At 48.0% G+C, this 19,870-nt stretch overlaps 3 protein-coding genes across 4 annotated transcripts in view; all 3 read right to left on the bottom strand.

The window, feature by feature from the left end:
• Window positions 1-4,922: 4,922 nt before the first annotated feature.
• On the bottom strand, window positions 4,923-11,745 carry ppiaa (peptidylprolyl isomerase Aa (cyclophilin A)). The gene is made up of 4 exons (XM_061893611.1): window positions 11,580-11,745; window positions 5,524-5,643; window positions 5,287-5,459; window positions 4,923-5,215 (listed from the first exon to the last, which is right to left on the bottom strand). Exons 1-4 carry the CDS (start codon window positions 11,646-11,648, stop codon window positions 5,083-5,085), a joined length of 495 nt encoding a protein of 164 aa, XP_061749595.1. The 5' UTR covers window positions 11,649-11,745; the 3' UTR covers window positions 4,923-5,082.
• A 641-nt stretch (window positions 11,746-12,386) lies between these two features.
• Window positions 12,387-18,917, bottom strand: LOC133548370 (zinc finger MIZ domain-containing protein 2-like). Its single transcript, XM_061893609.1, has 21 exons — window positions 18,561-18,917; window positions 16,899-16,961; window positions 16,724-16,838; window positions 16,428-16,627; window positions 16,201-16,357; window positions 15,904-16,125; window positions 15,728-15,842; window positions 15,553-15,656; window positions 15,417-15,491; window positions 15,157-15,340; window positions 14,950-15,091; window positions 14,808-14,886; window positions 14,611-14,742; window positions 14,441-14,543; window positions 14,213-14,370; window positions 14,074-14,141; window positions 13,852-13,920; window positions 13,529-13,788; window positions 13,294-13,454; window positions 13,071-13,229; window positions 12,387-13,010 (listed from the first exon to the last, which is right to left on the bottom strand). The coding sequence occupies exons 2-21, from the start codon at window positions 16,946-16,948 to the stop codon at window positions 12,903-12,905; spliced, it is 2,661 nt and encodes an 886-aa protein (XP_061749593.1). The 5' UTR covers window positions 16,949-16,961; window positions 18,561-18,917; the 3' UTR covers window positions 12,387-12,902.
• A 236-nt stretch (window positions 18,918-19,153) lies between these two features.
• ogdha (oxoglutarate dehydrogenase a) overlaps window positions 19,154-19,870 on the bottom strand; it is a 33,702-nt gene continuing 32,985 nt past the window's right edge. For both annotated transcript variants that reach the window (XM_061893608.1, XM_061893607.1), the window contains exon 23: window positions 19,154-19,781. In XM_061893608.1, the coding sequence (XP_061749592.1) occupies window positions 19,661-19,781 (121 nt within the window). In that variant the 3' untranslated portion in view covers window positions 19,154-19,660. The remainder of the gene's footprint in view (window positions 19,782-19,870) is intronic.

Raw genomic sequence — 19,870 nt, 5'->3', positions numbered from 1 at the left:
GTGGCGTCAATAAGTTAGGACACCCCCGATGTAAAGTGGCGTCAATAAGTTAGGACACCCCTGACGTAAAGTGGCGTCAATAAGTTAGGACACCCCCGATGTAAAGTGGCGTCAATAAGTTAGGACACCCCTGACGTAAAGTGGCGTCAATAAGTTAGGACACCCCTGATGTAAAGTGGCGTCAATAAGTTAGGACACCCCTGACGTAAAGTGGCGTCAATAAGTTAGGACACCCCTGACGTAAAGTGGCGTCAATAAGTTAGGACACCCCTGACGTAAAGTGGCGTCAATAAGTTAGGACACCCCTGACGTAAATAGCAGCAAGATAAATGTTTGTGAAGCCAAATGATTCAAGTTTCGAAGGATCAGATCAGGCCACGCCCACATCCTATGACGTAAACTGGGGGTGTCCAAACATTTTCCACTGAGGGCCGCACACAGAAACATGTAAACATGCGGCGGCCATTTGGATACTTTTCATTTTCAAACCATAACAAAATATATGGATTTTCTTTTTTAATCCTTGGGTTCCTGCTGGGGAGTATAGTCACTAAAATGTTAAAAATAAGTCAAATTATTCTTTTATTTAATACTTACAGTAAATCTTTATCAACTTGAGGTTGATATAAAGTAAAACAAGTAAGGTTTTATGCCTTTTTTTGTCAAAGACAACTTAGTTTTTTATAGTAAAACTGAAATATGCAACATTTAGTAATTACAGCTCTAAAAGTTGAATTATGCAGGACACCATTTTTTATTATTTAAACAAAGTGATACATTTTTATTAGTTTTTTTTAACTTTTAACAATTAAATTATGAGATCAACTTCAGATATATCTGTCGATTTTAAGTTTGAACTATTATTTTTGTTTGTTTTATGCTCTTTGGTCAAAATTTGATGTTTTTATATGCAACCACACAATAAATGCACTATTTTTTCCACATAAAACCTCTTAAAGTGATCATTTTTAAGTAATAATTCATTATAACAGATTTTTTTGTCCTTTTTTTTCTTGAGCAATGGAATAAAAAGAAAAATAAAGACAAAAGAGGAAAAAAACTGCCTGCATGGCAACTTTGTGTCAACATTGCCACTTTTTCTCAGATTTCACCTTATTACACTTTTTTTAAATGTTTTTAATTTTTGCAATGCTATCAATTCTGCAATTTCTGCAGAATGTGTGGCGGGCTGGTGAAGTATTCTATGCGGGCAACACTTAGGACACCCCTGACGTAAACAATTGATCATTGGCGACGGGTCTTAGATCTTCCATTTGACTTCAGGGGTTTTATTCATCAAGCGTCTTAAGAGTCTCATTTTACACTTAAGTCCTGAGAATTTGCGAAATGTAGTCCTACTCTCAAACTTAAGAATAAAAGCTATTTATCAACTTTCTTAAGTCTAAGAATCTCTCCTACTCTCCAGGATATTTAAGACCTTCAGATGTGTCCTAAGTGGTTAGGAGTTGAGGCCAGAGACCTGTGCCAAGGTTCAGGGAGCAGAAGGATGTCCTGCCTTTGTTTGATGACCAGCAGCTGATCATTTAGAGCAGGGGTCACCAACACCAGGTCGCCCGTAAGGACCAGATGAGTCGCCCTCTGGCCTGTTCTAAAAATAGCTCAAATAGCAGCACTTACCAGTGAGCTGCCTCTACTTTTTAAATTGTATTTATTTACTAGCAAGCTGGTCTCGCTTTGCTCCACATTTTTAATTCTAAGAGAGACAAAACTCAAATAGAATTTGAAAATCCAAGAAAAATATTTTAAAGACTTGGTCTTCACTTGTTTAAATACATTCATTTATTTTTTACTTTGCTTCTTATAACTTTTTTAGTTAGAGAAAAAACACAACCTTAAAAATGATTGTAGGATTTTTAAACACATAAACCTTTTTACTTGTCCAGGGTGTACCCCGCCTTCCGCCCAATTGTAGCTGAGATAGGCGCCAGCGCCCCCCGCAACCAAAAGGGAATAAGCGGTAGAAAATGGATGGTTGGAAATTCCTTCCTCTTCTTTCCTGACAATTTAAATCAATGTTCACGTAAAAAAAAAAATGTATTGTAAAGAATACATTTTAATTTAATTCTTTATTTTATCTTGTTTCTTCGACGAATATTTGTGAAATATTTCTTCAAATTTATGATTCAAACAAAAAATTAAAAAAATCTGTAGAATCAAATTTAAATCTTATTTCAAAGTCTTTTGAATTTATTTTAAAATTTTTGTTCCGGAAAATCTAGAATAATGATTTGTGTTTGTTAGAAATATAGCTTGGTCCAATTTGTTATATATTCTAACAAAAAGCAGATTGGATTTTATCCTATTTAAAATATGTCCTCAAAAATATATATATATTGTGAGAAATAATTAAGATGATCACTTTCCACAAAGATAAATATTAATTATTAATAACAGAGGCCCTGCGATGAGGTGGCGACTTGTCCAGGGTGTACCCCGCCTTCTGTCCGATTGTAGCTGAGATAGGCGCCAGCGCCCCCCGCGACCCAAAAGGGAATAAGCGGTAGAAAATGGATGGATTAATAACAGAGTTAAAGGTAAATTGAGCAAATTGGCTATTTCTGTCAATTTATTGAAGTGTGTATCAAACTGGTAGCCCTTCTCATTCATCAGTAGCCAAGAAGTAGCTCTTGGTTCCAAAAAGGTTGCTGAGCCCTGCTTTAGACAGAGCGGGTATTATTTTAGTCCCAGATTTAATAAAAGCTGTCATCTCATCATCAACATCACATAGCAGAACTAAAGGAAACTTTTATTTATGATTCATTGCCAATATTGTTTTATATTTTGTAGTTTATGGTCAAAATATACACTCCATTGTCCACTTAAATATTTCTAAGATATTTCTTTATTTTTAGACGAGGGATTCCCTTCTGTGATTGATCATTTCTATGGACAAAAGTGTGTTTCTGGCACATAATAATGTGCTCATTCAGCTCCGAGTGTGACACTTAAGTTTCAGTCCAACACTTTGCTGAAAGTGTAAGACGCCTGATTAACTTTTTAAGTGCAGTTTTCAGCAAAGAATGTCTTTACTCACAAGTCAACTCAGACTTAGGAGTAATTCTAAGAAGCTTGACAAATACGTCCCCAGATCATCTGGTCAAAGTCTCCTGGAGTTTGAGGCTAAAAAAGGCCGACTGAAACAAAGACGGCAGACTTCCGGTCTTTTCTAGTGAGTTTGAGAGTGAGCAGCTCTCTCACCAGAGGCCAGCGACCTTAGTGACGACACATCAATGTGGTAGCAGGGGCCAACTTTTAGGGGGTCCGTGTCAAATGTCATGTAGGAGTGGACGTGACGAGTCTAAAGTGGTGACTTTTAGGGCCTCAATGAAGCATTTCAAGGAGCCAAAGTAACCCCAAGTATGAAACAAGCAGCGTTGGTCGGGTCCGCCTTTGGCTGCTGCCCCCGAGACCCATAAGCGTTAGAAGACGCCTTGGAGCCACTATTTTGAGAATCTAATGCATTGTGAAAGTAATGCAGTTGTTGAAGTGAAAATATCAAACTTCCTGTTGATTTTTACCAAAGTATGTTAATTATTAAAATGTAGGTCTAAGTGAGACCTACATAGAGGTTTTTGTTTCATGTCTGTCCGACATTCCTACCGGAAGTTACAAGCAGTTTTGTCTGTTTTCTCTTTCTAGGAGCAGTTTGTCCGTGTTGTATTCCTAGGGGGGCGGTAGAGCACAATTTTGAGTTTTGAGGTTAGGTTTTTTCATCAGATGGCAATTTTTGCCAGACCTGATGTGTGTGTCAAGTTTGGTGAGTTTAGAAGCATTTTAAGGGGGTCAAATAACAGCTCAAAGAGGCAAAAATGACATTTTTTAGGAGACTTTGCACAGGGGTTCTTTGAAGGCGCGTAAAATCAAAACCTGAGAACTTATCAAAACTCTGTTCTATACTTTTAATCAGAAGGGTTCAATCTCTTTCCTGTGCGAGTTTGAAGCCAAAACAACAAACGCACTCAGAGGAGATAATGTTTGAAGAAAGGTGACCGGTTTTTACAAAACTTTTGTTTTGAAGGGGGGATTGCAAACTTCCTGTTGATTTTTGTTGGGGGTTGTCAATCTATGAAATGTAGGTCTAAGCGAGACCTACATAGAAGTTTTTGTTTCATGTCTCTCCGACATTCTTACTGTAAGTTACAAGCAGTTTTGTCTGTGTTTTCTTCCTAGGAGCAGTTTTTTCAGTGTTTTATTCAAAAATAGCGCTAGAGCGCAATTTTGAGTTTTGGGTTTTGTTTTTTTCATTAGATGGCAATATTCGCCAGTCCTTATGTGTGCACCAAGTTTAGTGACTTTTGAAGCATTTTAAAGGAGTCAAATTACAGCGCAGAGGCAAAAATTGCATTTTTTTGTGAAAATTTTATTTTGAAGGGGTTTTTGCCAACTTCCTGTAGATTTTTGCTGAAAGAAGTGAGTGTATGAAAATTGGGTCTAAGTCAGACCTACATAGGAGTTTTTGTTTCATGTCGCTATGACATTCCTAACAGAAGTTACATGCAGTTTTGTCTGTAATTTTTTTGTAGGGGGCGCTAGAGCGCAATTTTCATTTTGGGGGATTGGTTGCTTAATAAGTTGGTCTGTAGCTCCATACCGACGTGTGTGTCAAATTTGGTGAGTTTTGAAGCATGTTAAGGGGGTCAAATGACAGCGCGTAGGTGCGGAATAATAATAAAACAGCAGTTTCAATAGGGTCCTTGGACCATGGCAAAGGACTCCTGTGGGACAAGGACCCTAATTAAAGAAAGCATCTTACTAAATTAACATTGTATGTGTGGAACCTCTTGGGCGCCCCAAGAAATTTAGTGGGATGTTTTTAGTTTTTAAATCAGTCGCTGAGATAGCTCAATATTTTTGCTGAAGTTTAAAAGTGAAAGTGAAAGTGAGACGTGAGTTGTCAAGGCGATGTTTGAATCTTTTATTTCAGGTGGAAAGAAAACCGTCTTTCAAGTTAATGCAAACAAACTCTTGGTCATAGATGCAGAAACAAGTTTGGAAGAGTAAAAAAAACAAAGTGGAATTCCTTCAGAAAGAGGAAATGGTGGAAAGAGGGCGGAGCTACACTCAGAGCTGGCCGCAGTCCGCGATGCAGACCTTGACCGAGGTTTTGCCGCTTTGGCTGCCGAGCTTCTCCATGGCCTCCACCACGGGGTAACCCTCCACCACGTTGCCAAACACCACGTGCTTCCCATCCAGCCTGGAGGAGGGAGGGGGGGACATGTCCAGAGTCAGGCTGCCTTCCAGGTCACATGAGCCACGCCCACTTACCATGACGTCTTGGCGGTGCAGATGAAGAACTGCGAGCCGTTGGTGTTGGGGCCGGCGTTGGCCATGGACATCACGCCGGGGCCCGTGTGGACCAGAGAGAAGTTCTCGTCAGCAAACTTGTTCCCGTAGATGGACTTGCCCCCGGTTCCGTTGTGGTTGGTGAAGTCTCCGCCCTGGTGGACGCAGACGCACGTTACACCGGCCTCAGGTCCGCTCGTGGTCTCCGTGGCGACTCACCTGGCACATGAAGTCGGGAATGATGCGATGGAAGGTGCTGCCCTTGTAGCCGAAACCTTTCTCGCCGGTGCACAGGGCGCGGAAGTTCTCCGCCGTCTTGGGAACCACGTCGTCACGCAGCTGAGGAGCACAGCATCATCAGCATCATCATCATCATCAGTTCTCAAGTCACCAGCACGTGACGTGTGTTTATGTCCATCATCATCATCATCATCTCTCAAGTCACCAGCACGTGACGTGTGTTTATGTCCTTCATCATCATCATCATCATCTCTCAAGTCACCAGCACGTGACGTGTGTTTATGTCCATCATCATCATCATCATTTCTCAAGTCACCAGCACGTGACGTGTGTTTATGTCCATCATCATCATCATCATTTCTCAAGTCACCAGCACGTGACGTGTGTTTATGTCCATCATCATCATCATCATTTCTCAAGTCACCAGCACGTGACGTGTGTTTATGTCCATCATCATCATCATCATCATTTCTCAAGTCACCAGCACGTGACGTGTGTTTATGTCCATCATCATCATCATCATTTCTCAAGTCACCAGCACGTGACGTGTGTTTATGTCCTTCATCATCATCATTTCTCAAGTCACCAGCACGTGACGTGTGTTTATGTCCTTCATCATCATCATCTCTCAAGTCACCAGCACGTGACGTGTGTTTATGTCCTTCATCATCATCATTTCTCAAGTCACCAGCACGTGACGTGTGTTTATGTCCTTCATCATCATCATTTCTCAAGTCACCAGCACGTGACGTGTGTTTATGTCCATCATCTTCATCATCATCATTTCTCAAGTCACCAGCACGTGACGTGTGTTTATGTCCATCATCATCAGTTCTCAAGTCACCAGCACGTGACGTGTGTTTATGTCCTTCATCATCATCATCATCATCTCTCAAGTCACCAGCACGTGACGTGTGTTTATGTCCATCATCATCATCTCTCAAGTCACCAGCACGTGACGTGTGTTTATGTCCTCCAAACATGATGGAATACTGGATGTGACGTCACTGCAGCCTCATTCAGAACTTGGATTTTTTTGGATCAACGACAGTTAAAACTAAACTTCTTGTGGTTCCAAAAGTGTTAAGTCTTGGAGGTGAGATCTTTGTGCACCTGACCATCAGATCCAGGTGGGATTACTTTATCAATTATTGATGCAGCTTTGATTTATTTGATGCAATTTCACATTTTCTTTCACTAAATAAGTGTTTATCATTTGCAACTTTAGTGCATTTGTAATTAAATTAATCCCAATGTGTTAAATTATTGCAAATGTGTGCAAAAGTGGACCATCAGACGCTCAAATAAAATATCTCAAACTGTCTGCTCGACTTTGACAATAAAACAATACCTTTTATCATCGCCCAAGTCAGAATTGCGATGAATCTAAAAATCGATTTCCTTAAATCACTCAAGTCCATCGAATTCAGATCATTTTGAGTTTAGTTTATGCACTTATTCTCTTTTTGTTCTACAATTGACTGTCTTCCCTTTCATCCTGCTTCTAAATGGTTTAACTCATGTAAATCCAATGTAAAACTTTTTTTTGACATGTGTTGTCATAAATTGTGGATTATTTTTGTACCCAAATATGCAATATTTCCCATATAATATTTGAAGGTGGATTACTCCTCATCATAACATTGACTGAGTTTCAAGAATGTGTTCAACAAAACATTACAACACACTTCTTTCACTACTGGACAAACTGGGTGGGGTGGTTGATTTGCCTTTTGTTGTCAAAAGCAGCAGACTTTTCAAACACTTTAAGATAAATAAACTGAGAGAAACTTCATATTGAAGATGTTGACTTCTGTGATGAGAAATGTTCCCACAAATATTTGAGAGCACTTTTGGTGAAATATATTCTGCCAGCACAGTTCATAGACAACATAAACTGAAGGAGTTTACAAAAGTTGAGATAAGGAACATAAAAGGACAAGATATTACAGCCAATTCTTCCCAAAATTAAAGAAATACAATTTAAACTTATTCATGGAATATATTCTTCAAAAGATGTCTTTGAAACTTAAATTCAACATGGAGGTTGATGGCTGTTTGTGGAACATGATACTGTACATGTGTGATACTGTGCATGTGTGATACTGTGCATGTGTGATACTGTGCATGTGATACTGTGCATGTGTGATACTGCAAATGTGTGATACTGTACATGTGTGATACTGTGCATGTGTGTGAGTAGAATGTAATACTGTACGTGTGTGTCATGCAGTACAAGTGTGATACTATACATGTGTGTGTGTGTGGAATTTGATACTGTATGTGTCATACTGTACATGTGTGATACTGCAAATGTGTGTCATGCTGTACAAGTGTGATACTGTACATGTGTGTGTGATACTGTACATGTGTGTATGTCATGCTATATGTGTGTGATACTGCACGTGTGTGTGGAACGTCATGCTGTACATGTGTTTGTGTGGAATGTGATACTGTACATTTGTGATATTGTACGTGTGTGTGTCATGCTGTACATGTGTGATACAGTATGTAAATGTAATTTGTTTTATTTCTCTAAAAACAGAAGTTAATTTCATAAGAGGGAATTTAAACCAAAATGTATAAAAGTTCATAAGAGGGCTTTATTATGTTACTATGGTTACAAATGTCATTTCATGCCTTTTTATTAAGTTTGTGGGCATACTTTTATTTGGAAGTGTCTCGTTTGGTCTGTTCACGGATGTAACGAAGCTACTTCTGAGTATCAGTAAACATTTTCTTGGATGCAGTGAGAAGGAAGAAAGAGCGACTGATTGTAAGAAAGACTAAAAAGTGTCACAAGGACTTTCAGCATTTGGGCTTTAAGAGCCAGAAGACCACAATTTCCTCCTAAAAGAAGCATGCAGGCCAATCAGGTATTTGTTTGTCATTTCTTGGTAAAATGTTTGATCCACATGCTGTACATGTTATTTTTATGTTTAAAACGTGTTTTATTTATTACAGTTTTCACGGTGAATTTGAATGGAAAGGAAGCCTTCAAATAAATCAGTTCAAGAAAGCCATTGTGTCTGTGCTATTTGGAGGAAGTTACACTCTGTGTGTGTGTCACGCTGTACGTGTGTGTGTGTGGAATGTTATATTATACATGTGTCACGCTGTACATGTATGATTTTAGATTAGATAGTACTTTATTCCGTCAGGAGAGTTCCTTCAGGAAAATTAAAATGTTCAGCACAATCCCATTCAAGATCAGACAAACATTACAGGGAGACAGAACAGGATCGCTGACTAGTCTGCCGGCTTCCAGCACCCTTACAAAAAAGGTGAGATACAGGTAAACAAGGGGGGGGAGGGGAATAGAAGATTAAAATAAAATTAAAAACAAAATCGGTCTTAGCTTGGGCCCTGGAGAGGGGGTGCAGACTGAGGCCGAGGGGGAAAAAAAACTCATAGCCATAGTACACATCACTCTTCCATGTGTGTAAGAGGGAAACATCAAAGAACACAGAGGACATTAAAGACATTAAAGCAGCAGATACAAACAGACACTTCTACATACATACATGAATAAAAAGTAAAAGAAACATATCTACTGTGGTGGCCTCTGTGGTGTTCCACGCCATCATCCACTGGGTTTGAAGGATATACATGTGTGTGTATGTGTCATGCTGTAAATGTGTGTGTGTGTGTCATGCTGTACATGTGTAATATACATGTGTGTGTGTGTGTCATGCTGTACATGTGTGATATAAATGTGTGTGTGTCATGCTGTACATGTGTGTTTGTGTCATGCTGTACATGTGTGATATACATGTGTGTGTGTCATGCTGTACATGTGTGATATACATGTGTGTGTGTCATACTGTACATGTGTGATATACATGTGTGTGTGTGTCATGCTGTACATGTGTGATATACATGTGTGTGTGTCATGCTGTACATGTGTGTGTGTGTCATGCTGTACATGTGTGATATACATGTGTGTGTGTCATGCTGTACATGTGTGTGTGTGTCATGCTGTACATGTGTGTGTGTGTCATGCTGTACTTGTGTGATATACATGTGTGTGTGTCATGCTGTACATGTGTGATATACATGTGTGTGTGTCATGCTGTACATGTGTGTGTGTGTCATGCTGTACATGTGTGATATACATGTGTGTGTGTCATGCTGTACATGTGTGTGTGTGTCATGCTGTACATGTGTGTGTGTGTCATGCTGTACATGTGTGATATACATGTGTGTGTCATGCTGTACATGTGTGATATACATGTGTGTGTGTCATGCTGTACATGTGTGATATACATGTGTGTGTGTGTCATGCTGTACTTGTGTGATATACATGTGTGTGTGTCATGCTGTACTTGTGTGATATACATGTGTGTGTGTCATGCTGTACTTGTGTGATATACATGTGTGTGTGTCATGCTGTACATGTGTGATATACATGTGTGTGTGTGTCATGCTGTACATGCGTGATATACATGTGTGTGTGTCATGCTGTACATGTGTGATATACATGTGTGTGTGTGTCATGCTGTACATGTGTGATATACATGTGTGTGTGTCATGCTGTACATGTGTGATATACATGTGTGTGTGTCATGCTGTACATGTGTGATATACATGTGTGTGTGTCATGCTGTACATGTGTGATATACATGTGTGTGTGTGTCATGCTGTACTTGTGTGATATACATGTGTGTGTGTCATGCTGTACTTGTGTGATATACATGTGTGTGTGTCATGCTGTACTTGTGTGATATACATGTGTGTGTGTCATGCTGTACATGTGTGATATACATGTGTGTGTGTGTCATGCTGTACATGCGTGATATACATGTGTGTGTGTCATGCTGTACATGTGTGATATACATGTGTGTGTGTGTCATGCTGTACATGTGTGATATACATGTGTGTGTGTCATGCTGTACATGTGTGATATACATGTGTGTGGGTCATAGTGTACATGTGTGATACTGCACGTGTGTGCAATGTCATGCTGTATGTGTGTGTGCATGTGTTTTGGGAGGAGATGAGATTGGCTGAGAAAGAAGTGTGTGGAGAAGTTCCCATTCTTTATATAAAAGAGATGACATTTACTATTTTTATAAAAGGACTAAGTTAGAAATGTTTGTCAACATTATTATGCTCCAGGCTATTTTTCTTTCGACATAAATGTGTACTTATAAAAGTATGACCTACAATTTGCAATTGACTTAACGGGTTACGATTATTTGAGAGGTATAGAGCGGAGTGGCCCTGCCAGCAACTTGAGGGTTCCAAGTTCGATCCCCGATTCTGCCAAACTAGTCACTGCCGTTGTGTCCTTGGGCAAGACACTTGACCCACACTGCGTTCAATGGAATTTAAATATTGGCTTTCACAATGTAAAGGGCTTTGCTAAATAAATATAATAATTCACTTCACTTCAATCAAATCTTGGAGAATGATCAAGAACAACAGCCCTTAAATTGATATTTATTGGACAAGCGGTAGGAAATGGATGGCATTTCCTACCTTTGTTGAAACCATGTGACCGGTGAGCATGCGCCCGGAGTTAGCATGCTAGTAGCGGAGCACCGCGTGACGTCATCACCCCCCCCCCCCCAGGCCACGCCCTCTCCCCTGCATGGAACTTTCCATACCTTCTGCGCGGTTCAAGCTTCACTGCGGCGCAGCAGACGTCATGACGCAGCGGTCAACGTCAGCGAACCCGCTTAAAAATGTCTTCAAAGTCTTCATGTGCGGCCGCGACATGTCGGGGGAGAACAAAGACGGCGCCATGCTAACTGCGTGTTAGCATTAGCTTAGCACAGCTAGCCTGTAAAAAGGGCGGGATTTAAGAGCTAGCATTAGCTTGCTTTGTTGTCATAAAGAGCTAGCATGACGCCGCACACATGAGTCATGGCCGGGCCGCGGGGGACTGGCTAGACCGGGCCGCCGAGGGCCACCGTGGGGCCGCCGAGGCGCCACCGTGGGGCCGCCGAGGCGCACCAAGGGCCGCTGAGAGGCCGCACGAGGACAGCCTCGGCCGCCAATCAGCACACAAAGGAAGCACATGCTAACGTTACCTCGATGATGATGCGGCCCATAGGCTTGCCGCCGGCGGTCACGTCGAAGAAGACTCTTGGTCGCGCCATGTTTGCGGCTTGAGCGTCGGAAAGAAGGCGGGAGGAATTACGGCGAGTTGCACGGTGAATAACAACGGGTCGAGGAAGATGGCTATGCGTAGCTTATATTTATATACGACGCCGGTGGGCGGGATTTGTTTAGATTTAACCAATTGGGAACGCCAGTGGATGTGATTGGCGCAGATTGTGGCCAATCAGCGGGTAGACAACGGAATATGGCGTTGTGACGCGCTGCGAAAGGACCCGCCCATGTCTGCAGTGCGCTCGCTTTAGTGCCAGAGTGGGCCGCTCGTGCGGGGCTTAGATGTGTCGTTCCTCTTTGTCTTCCTGGCGGATGCAACACCGCCACTTTTTCGAGTCCCCGTTTTCTAAAAAGCGTAAATATCGTGTGCCACAGCGAGGCGCGCCACATATGATTGACAGTTTGCGCGGCCAATCGTCCGCGGCGCGCGCGTCCGGTGGACGTCATGACCCGCAGTCTGAGCGCGCACCCGCTTTTTTACGAGGGGGGGGGGGAGAAGAATGCGCAGTCACGCGGGTTGGGCGCGGTCATATGTGGGTAAAAATAAAAAAGTTGAAGACAGGAAGTCAATGTTTTTAAAGTGCACCACTCAATTATTTATACCGAAGAGCTTTTAACCAATGTTCAAAGGTATTGAAGCAGGAAGTAAACAATCCCTTTTCGTTTGATCTTACGAGTCCGCCCTTGATGTGAGAATAGTGACGTCACCCATGCAGCAATACAGATCATGTTAAATCATGGACACTTTATTGGGACACGCGAGGAAAATGTGATTTCTTCACAACCGGGCGACAAAAGTCCTGTCCTCTGAATAGTCACGTTTCTGGCTGGGAGACAGGATGGATCCTATCAAAATAAAAGTATGCACAACAGCCTCCACAGTGAAATCATGATAACTTCCTGTTAAAACAACAAGGGTCCGCTTGGTCCAACTGTGCCGCTCTGACGTCGTTTGTCCCACCGTCATTTTATTGTGAAAGGCAGGAAGGGCCCAGCATGCACTTAATGCTGGCTGCTTCCCGGCCGCTGAATGCTAACAGACGCTAACAGTTGGCAAAGTGGAAAGCAGACATTTCATCTCCTGGGAGGTCTGGTGAGGGGGGGTGGGGGGATGGATCCAGAACGTTCTCGTGATGCATTCATGGACGCGTCAAGTTCGGGACGTCTGAGGGCTGTCAAAAGCTAGCTTCCACACAAGCAAAGACACGTTGACGAGACAAAGGAGGAGGAGGAGGAGGACTTCAGTTGTTCTCAAAGAGGGACAGCAGGTCGTCGTTGTTGTTGTTGGGGAGGTCCGGGGGGCCCAGGTAGGACAGCAGCTCGTCTGGGTTGGTCAACTCCGGCAGCAGCTGCACACAACAGGCCGGTCACTGCGTCGCCGTGACAACACGCTGACATCCTCTACTCACGTCCAGAGAAGGTTCCGGCACCTCCGCGCTCGTCCCCAGGCCGAAGGGGGCGTCGCCGTGGAGGCGAGGGTTCTGGCCGCCGCGCTGCATCGTGGGGTTGCCGTGGAGACCCTGCGGCGGCGGCGCGCCGTGAGAGGCGGGGTCCAGACGAGACGCCATCTGAGGACAGGAAGACGGACGGCAAGTTAAAAAAAGGGACGAGGAAGAAGGCGGGTCGGCGTACCTGTCCTGCCAGCGGGTGGGGAGGGGGCTTGTCGGGGGTGAGGAGGACGCTGGACAACTCCGACTGGTAGGAGAGGGGGGGCGGACCGGGCGAGGAGAACTCCCCCCCGACACCCGGCGTGAAGTCGGAGAAGGTGGCGGGTTGCCCAGGATACGATGGCGCTGAAAGGGAGACACGCCCACTTCATGGTCGTCATTCATTCATGCTCATACCAATCAAGGAGGAGGCGGCGCACCTGGCCCGCAGTAGTCTGGCGTGCTTCTGCCGCCCCCCGCCGGCAGGGAGGAGTACTGCATCGGGGAGGCGGAGGAAGGGGCGGGGCCCAGCGAGGCGATCATCTCCATGACGCTGGGCAAGACCATGTGACTGGGACTCAGCGTCCGGCAGCGTCTCAGCGCCGGGCCGTCGGGCTCCTCCTTGATGTGGAGGTCCGGCTTGACGGGGACGGGCTTCCACCTGCACGCCGGGTCGATGGTGATCTCCTCGTAGTCGGAACTGGCAGAGAGACACGCGGTTGGCGACGGGATTGAACGGCGGCCTCACAGCGACGTGACTCACTTCTGGACGTAGATGAGGATTCCCAGCATGTACTGGTCCACTTCCAGACCCTCCAGCAGCGCCGTTTTACTGCACACACACACACGCGCACGCACGCGCACACACGCACACACACGCACACACACGCACACACACACACACACACACACACACACACACACACACACACAGGTTACAGGTCCACCCCATGAAGCACGTGCAGGTGAGGGCGCGCGTACGTACTTGCACACCGGACATCGCCACGTTCCCCTCTCGCAGTTGAGCTGCAGGTAGGACTCCAGGTCGAAACACTGCGGACAGGAAGTGAGGTCACACACACACGCAAACAACCAGGAAGCAGGCGGGCAGAAGGTGCCCTGACCTGCACGTGTCGGCAGTCGTGACCGCGGGCGGGCAGCTGGATGCGGCGGAAGGTGATGGGACACTTCAGCAGGACCCGGATGGCCGTCTGCTCCACGCCGTCCTCGCCGTTGAGCCCGGGGGTGCCGGGAATAGAACCGCTGCTGAAGTTCCTTTTTACTGCAAGCGAGAAGGGCGCCAGAAAGGGTTTGTAGGAGGCCACGGGGGGGCGGGGCTTAAAGAAACGCACTCTTAGCCACGCAGTGCTCGGCGGGGAGTCTCTTCTTCATCAGGCCCTGCAGCACCGAGCGCACCGAGGGCCGGTGGACCAGCTGCAGCACGAACAGGTGAGACTGGAACAGGCAGAGACAGGTGTGAGCGGCAGGGGCGGGGCTGGGGAGAGAGTGGGTGTGGTCTTACGCAGCAGCAGGCGGTGACGGTGATCTGGATGGTGTTCCTGCCGGGTTGGCACACCTGCTTCAGGTACAGGGGCTTGTGGGACGTTTTGTTGTCGCCACGCTCGATGGTGAGGGGCGTGGCGTTGACGCTCACCTGGGGAGGAAGACGGCGTGTTTACAGCCCGAGGCGGCGGCCAAGGGGGCGGGGAAAGAGCGCACCTGCACGGAGGCGGGCCAGTTGGTGTTCATCTGACGATCCTCGTGGTGGTAACACTTGAACTGCAGCTCCAGGTCCGGCCTGCACACACACGCATAAGCCTTTATTGTGAAGGGACGACAGGAAGTGGTGGTGCGTGCTCACCTCATGATGAGAGTTTTGTACACTGACTCTTTGAGCTGGAAGACGTGGTTGCTGACCGCCAGGTTGTGTTCCAGCCTGAAGGGCTCCAACACCACGCCGTCGCGCACGGGGAAGGTCAGCCGCAGGTCGTCGCTGGGGTTACCTGCCCGACAGGAAGTACACCGCGTTACGGCGCCCGTTTCACCGGCGCGGCACAGAGGGGCATACCTGTGGGAAGGGGAGGAGCCAAGCTAGCCATGTTGGGTTTGACGTCAGGCAGGAAAGTTGAGGGCTTGACGTCGCTGTTGCCGGGCGACATGTAGGGCGGGGCCATCGAGCTGCCGGGCGTGATGGGCGGGGTCGGGTTCCCCGGGAGCGGCGAGCTGGGGTAAGCGGGCAGGCCTCTGCCCGGCTGAGCGACACCACAGTCACACGGTTACTTTTGCAAGAGGACGGAGGCGTGGCGCCGCAGCGGTTCTTGTTCTTACCCCAGGAGGCTGGTGGAAGGAGTTATACACGCCGGCGGTGGCGCCCCCTGCTGTCTGCCCGTTGAACTGCTCCTGCTGCTCACACACAAGCAACACTGACGCCCACGCCGACTCACAACCTGCACGCACTCCTCACCTTGTAGAACTGGGAGCTGGGCGGTCCGGACGGGTGGTAATGGGGGAGGGGCATTTTATGACCCTGGTACGAGGGGGCGGAGCCTGTCCTTTGCGAGGCAGCACCTGCGCACAAAAAGAAGAATGTGTTAGCTTTTAGGCTTGACGCTAAGCTAGTGGTTAATGTTAGCATGGACCTGGGTGGTAGTGCGAGTACGGACCACCCACACCTGACACCGGCATGGGACCGGCGGCGCCACCGGGACCCGGACCGCCCGGAAGGCTGTACTGCTGGGACACTCCGGAGAAGCCCTGAGGAGGAGTGAGCAAGATGGCGTTCAGACGTCATGGCTGGGCGTCAGCGGGCACTCACGTCTGAGTTGTAGGGCCGCTTCAGGCCTTGCGGGGGTCTCAGGTGGCCCTGCTGGGGCGGGGCAGCGTAGCTTGGGTGCTGCGTCACCCTCTGGGGGCCTCCATACATGGGGCTCATAGAATGGGGGCCCCTGGTGGGTCCGGGTCCTCCAGGAGCCATGGTGGGGGGACCACGGGGGACAGAGTGGGCCATGAACTGGTTATTGTAGGAAGGACCGCCCATCTGAGAGGAGAGAAAAGGTCATGTGACGCCTGTCACCAGATGGCGATGATGACATCACAGGAAGTGGGCACTCACCTGACCGTAGTTCATTTCCTGGTTTTGTTTCTCCTGGATGGCGGCCACGGTTGCCGTGGCGGTGGCGGTGGCCGTAGCGGCTGCGGCGGCCACGGCGGCGGCGGCGGCCTGCGTGAAGTCGGCCGTGCCTCTGGAGCCGCCCGGGTTGGAGGGGTAGCTGGGGTCGCAAGGTCAAAATGTCGATAAAAGGCCCAGGGAGGTGCTTGGGTAAAGCGAGCGACACCCACCTTCCCGCGTAGCCCCCCGCGTAGCCCCCGCTGGGCCGGCCGTACACGCCCTGGTTCAGGTAGGCCTTGGTGGGCTCGCCGTAGCTCTGCTGACCCATGTAGCCCCCGGGGCCCCCTGCCATGCCATGACCCCCGGGGCCCTGCATCATGGGCCCCCCAGCTGGGTTGGCCCCGGGACCCATCACACCTCCCCCCAGACCCTGAAACACAGAAACAGTGAGTTGTGTACGTGTGTGAGTGTGTGTGTGTGTGTGTGTGTGTGTGTGTGTGTGTGTGTGTGTGTGTGAGGCGCCCACCTGGCTGGCTGAGGGGTTGGTGACCCCCCACACGGTGGTCACCACAGAGAGCGATCCTGTGGGCTGATTGGTGGGCTGCTGCCAGCTGGAGGGGTCGTAGGGGAATGAACCCTCACTGAGAACACACGAGATAGGGTCAATGTGGGCGGAGCCAGCATCACCTGTGTTTGTGTACCTGTGCGGGTTGCTGGCCAATCCAGCCTTCATCTGGTTGAGAGGATTCATGTGGGCGGAGCCTCTGCAGCGGGCAGACAATGATCAGTTAAACATGGCCGCCTGACCAACAACCGAGGAGTCAAGATTTGGGTAAGGTCACGAGTCCCCCCCTGAGTGGGCGTGTCTCTGAGGCCACACCAGGTGAATTATATTATATTTATATAGCGCTTTTCTCTAGTGACTCAAAGCGCGTTACATAGTGAAACCCGATATCTAAGTTACATTTAAACCAGTGTGGGTGGCACTGGGAGCAGGTGGGTAAAGTGTCTTGCCCAGGGACACAACGGCAGTGACTAGGATGGCGGAAGCGGGAATCGAACCTGCAACCCTCAAGTTGCTGGCACGGCCACTCTACCAACCAAGCTATACCGGTGCTCCTTCAGCCGTGTTTACATTCAATATCATGTAATGTGAAGCCACTGGGATGAGAATCAGCACCTCCAAGTCCGAGTCCATGGTTCTCGCCCGGAAAAGGGCGGAGTGCCATCTCCGGGTTGGGGAGGAGACCCTGCCCCAAGTGGAGGAGTTCAAGTACCTAGGAGTCTTGTTCACGAGTGAGGGAAGAGTGGATGGTGAGATCGACAGGCGGATCGGTGCGGCGTCTTTAGTAATGTGGACGCTGTATCGATCCGTTGGGGTGAAGAAGGAGCTGAGCCGGAAGGCAAAGCTCTCAATTTACTGCTTGATCTATGTTCCCATCCTCACCTATGGTCATGAGCTTTGGGTCATGACCGAAAGGATAAGATCACGGGTACAAGCGGCCCAAATGAGTTTGGGTCTCTCCCTTAGAGATAGGGTGAGAAGCTCTGCCATCCGGGAGGAACTCAAAGTAAAGCCGCTGCTCCTCCACATGGAGAGGAGCCAGATGAGGTGGTTCGGTCACCTGGTCAGGATGCCACCCGAACGCCTCCCTAAGGAGGTGTTTAGGGCCTGTCCGACCGGTAGGAGGCCACGAGGAAGACCCAGGACACGTTGGGAAGACTATGTCTGCCAACTGGCCTGGGTTCGCCTCAGATCCCCCGGGAGGAGCTGGACCAAGTAGCTGGGGAGAGGGAAGTCTGGGTTTCTCTGCTTAGGCTGCCGCCCCCGCGACCCCACCTCTGATAAGCGGAGGAAGATGGATGGATGCATCATTTAGCAGGAAGGTCACACGACCATGTGATGACGTCACAGGCCTGACATTAAACCCCCCCGTCATCATACACGCACTCATTAAGACTTGTTTGGCGGGCACAGCGTTAATGAGAGGACGCGAAACCAAATGGCGGCCCAGGAGACATTTTGGCAGGTGGCCACAAAGGCTAATGCTAACCCGTTAGCATTAGCGGCGGAGAAACACATAACGTGCTCCGCGGTGTCGGCCGAACACGTCAGCTCGTCCGGGGCGACGAGGTTGAAGTGAGCCGCGACGTAAATGTCCGCCGAGACGACTTTAGCGTCCGTCCGAGGCAGGCGGCCATGTAAAGCGGCTAGCAGGCTGACAATGGAATGTTAGCATGCTAGCCGTTAGCCCGGAGCTAACATTGTATTGTTCCGCGTCTTCCCCACACGGCGGCTCTTCTATGTCCTCCCGAAGCCAACACAAAGTGGCCACAAAAAGTAGGTCCAAGGGCCGACTTACCTCCTCTGACTGCCCGCTTAAGGAGCCCGGTCGCGGGCCTCTGTGTTCGGCGCTCCTCGGGGGCATGAAGAAGCTAAAGCCCGTAATTAGCCCCTACAGGCGGGGCAACCTGTTCCAACACGTCCGGGCTTCTCCAGCCCGGCCTCTGCGTCGACTATCCGGCCTCAGCAGCCGCTAGCGTCGCCCGCAAGCCCGCCGACCCGCGACCACACCACGCAGCCACAGCCAGGCACTGACGGCTCGTCCGCGGCCGTGTTCCGCATCGCTGGCCGGGAGAGAGGAGAGCCGCCGACTGGAGCAGCAGGATGGAGGGGGCGGGGACACCATCGGCACACTTCCCAATAGTCACAATACTTTACAGCAACATATCACTTCTTTTTCAGAAACTCTCTTAGTTACGGTCCGGACGTTTCCCGTTGCTATGGCAACCGGACAGGAACACCTCTTGGGTGGTCGGCGAGAAAGCCGAGAACACGAGGAGGAAATTAAATGGAATTAATTGCAATCACTTCTCATTATGACCTAATAAGATTCTCCAACAACTCCCCCTTGAGGACGACGTCAGCGCAACAAGAAGTAGTTTTCGTCACACCTTCTCAGTACATAAAAGAAAACTTTATTGAATGAAGCAAAAATACGAAGACAACTTCCGTCCCCGCTAGGAAAATAAATAAATGATTTGTTTTAAATCAAACTCCGTGTGCAGCCTCGTCTTCTGTTGTCGTCACTTTCCTTCCACGCTCCTTTTGGCACGGGACGAGAGCTGGACCGCCGCCTCTTCAATGCAAACAAACATCGTTGCCATGGCGATTAATGAAACTCCTTCACCTGGCCTGTGCTAATGATGCTAACGAGCACGTTGGATAAAAACAATGGAGGACCTTTTTGACCCTGCGTGCGCAGAGGTGGATGGGGCGGGAATGTCAGGGGTCAGCTGGGTTCGTCCATAGCGAGCTTGTCGTCATGACAACGCCAGCAGCCTTCCCATTTAAAATGTTGTCCAATTAGCAAAACATTCCCAATTTGGATGGCGGGCGGAAGCTGGGGTATATGTGTGCAGCAGCTGTGAGGAGTCCGCAGCGGGGTCAGAGGTCACGTCTCTACTGCTGATCCTTGAAAGCCTCCAGGTCAAAGGCCGTGTCCAGGAAGCGCCGAAGCTCCATCAGGTGAGTGTTCTTGTTTCCCGTGGCGGGAGCCGCCGCCGGCCCTCGTCCGGCGTACCTGACACAGGTACAGGGGGTCAAAGGTCACACAAAACCATCACGGTAGACACTTTATCCAGATCAATAAAAAAAATGCATTGGATATAT

This window comes from Nerophis ophidion, linkage group LG01, assembly GCF_033978795.1.
Source record: "Nerophis ophidion isolate RoL-2023_Sa linkage group LG01, RoL_Noph_v1.0, whole genome shotgun sequence".
Classification (NCBI taxonomy): domain Eukaryota; kingdom Metazoa; phylum Chordata; class Actinopteri; order Syngnathiformes; family Syngnathidae; genus Nerophis; species Nerophis ophidion.
Note: the sequence above shows the minus strand (reverse complement) of the source record. Positions and strands in the feature narration are given on the sequence as shown.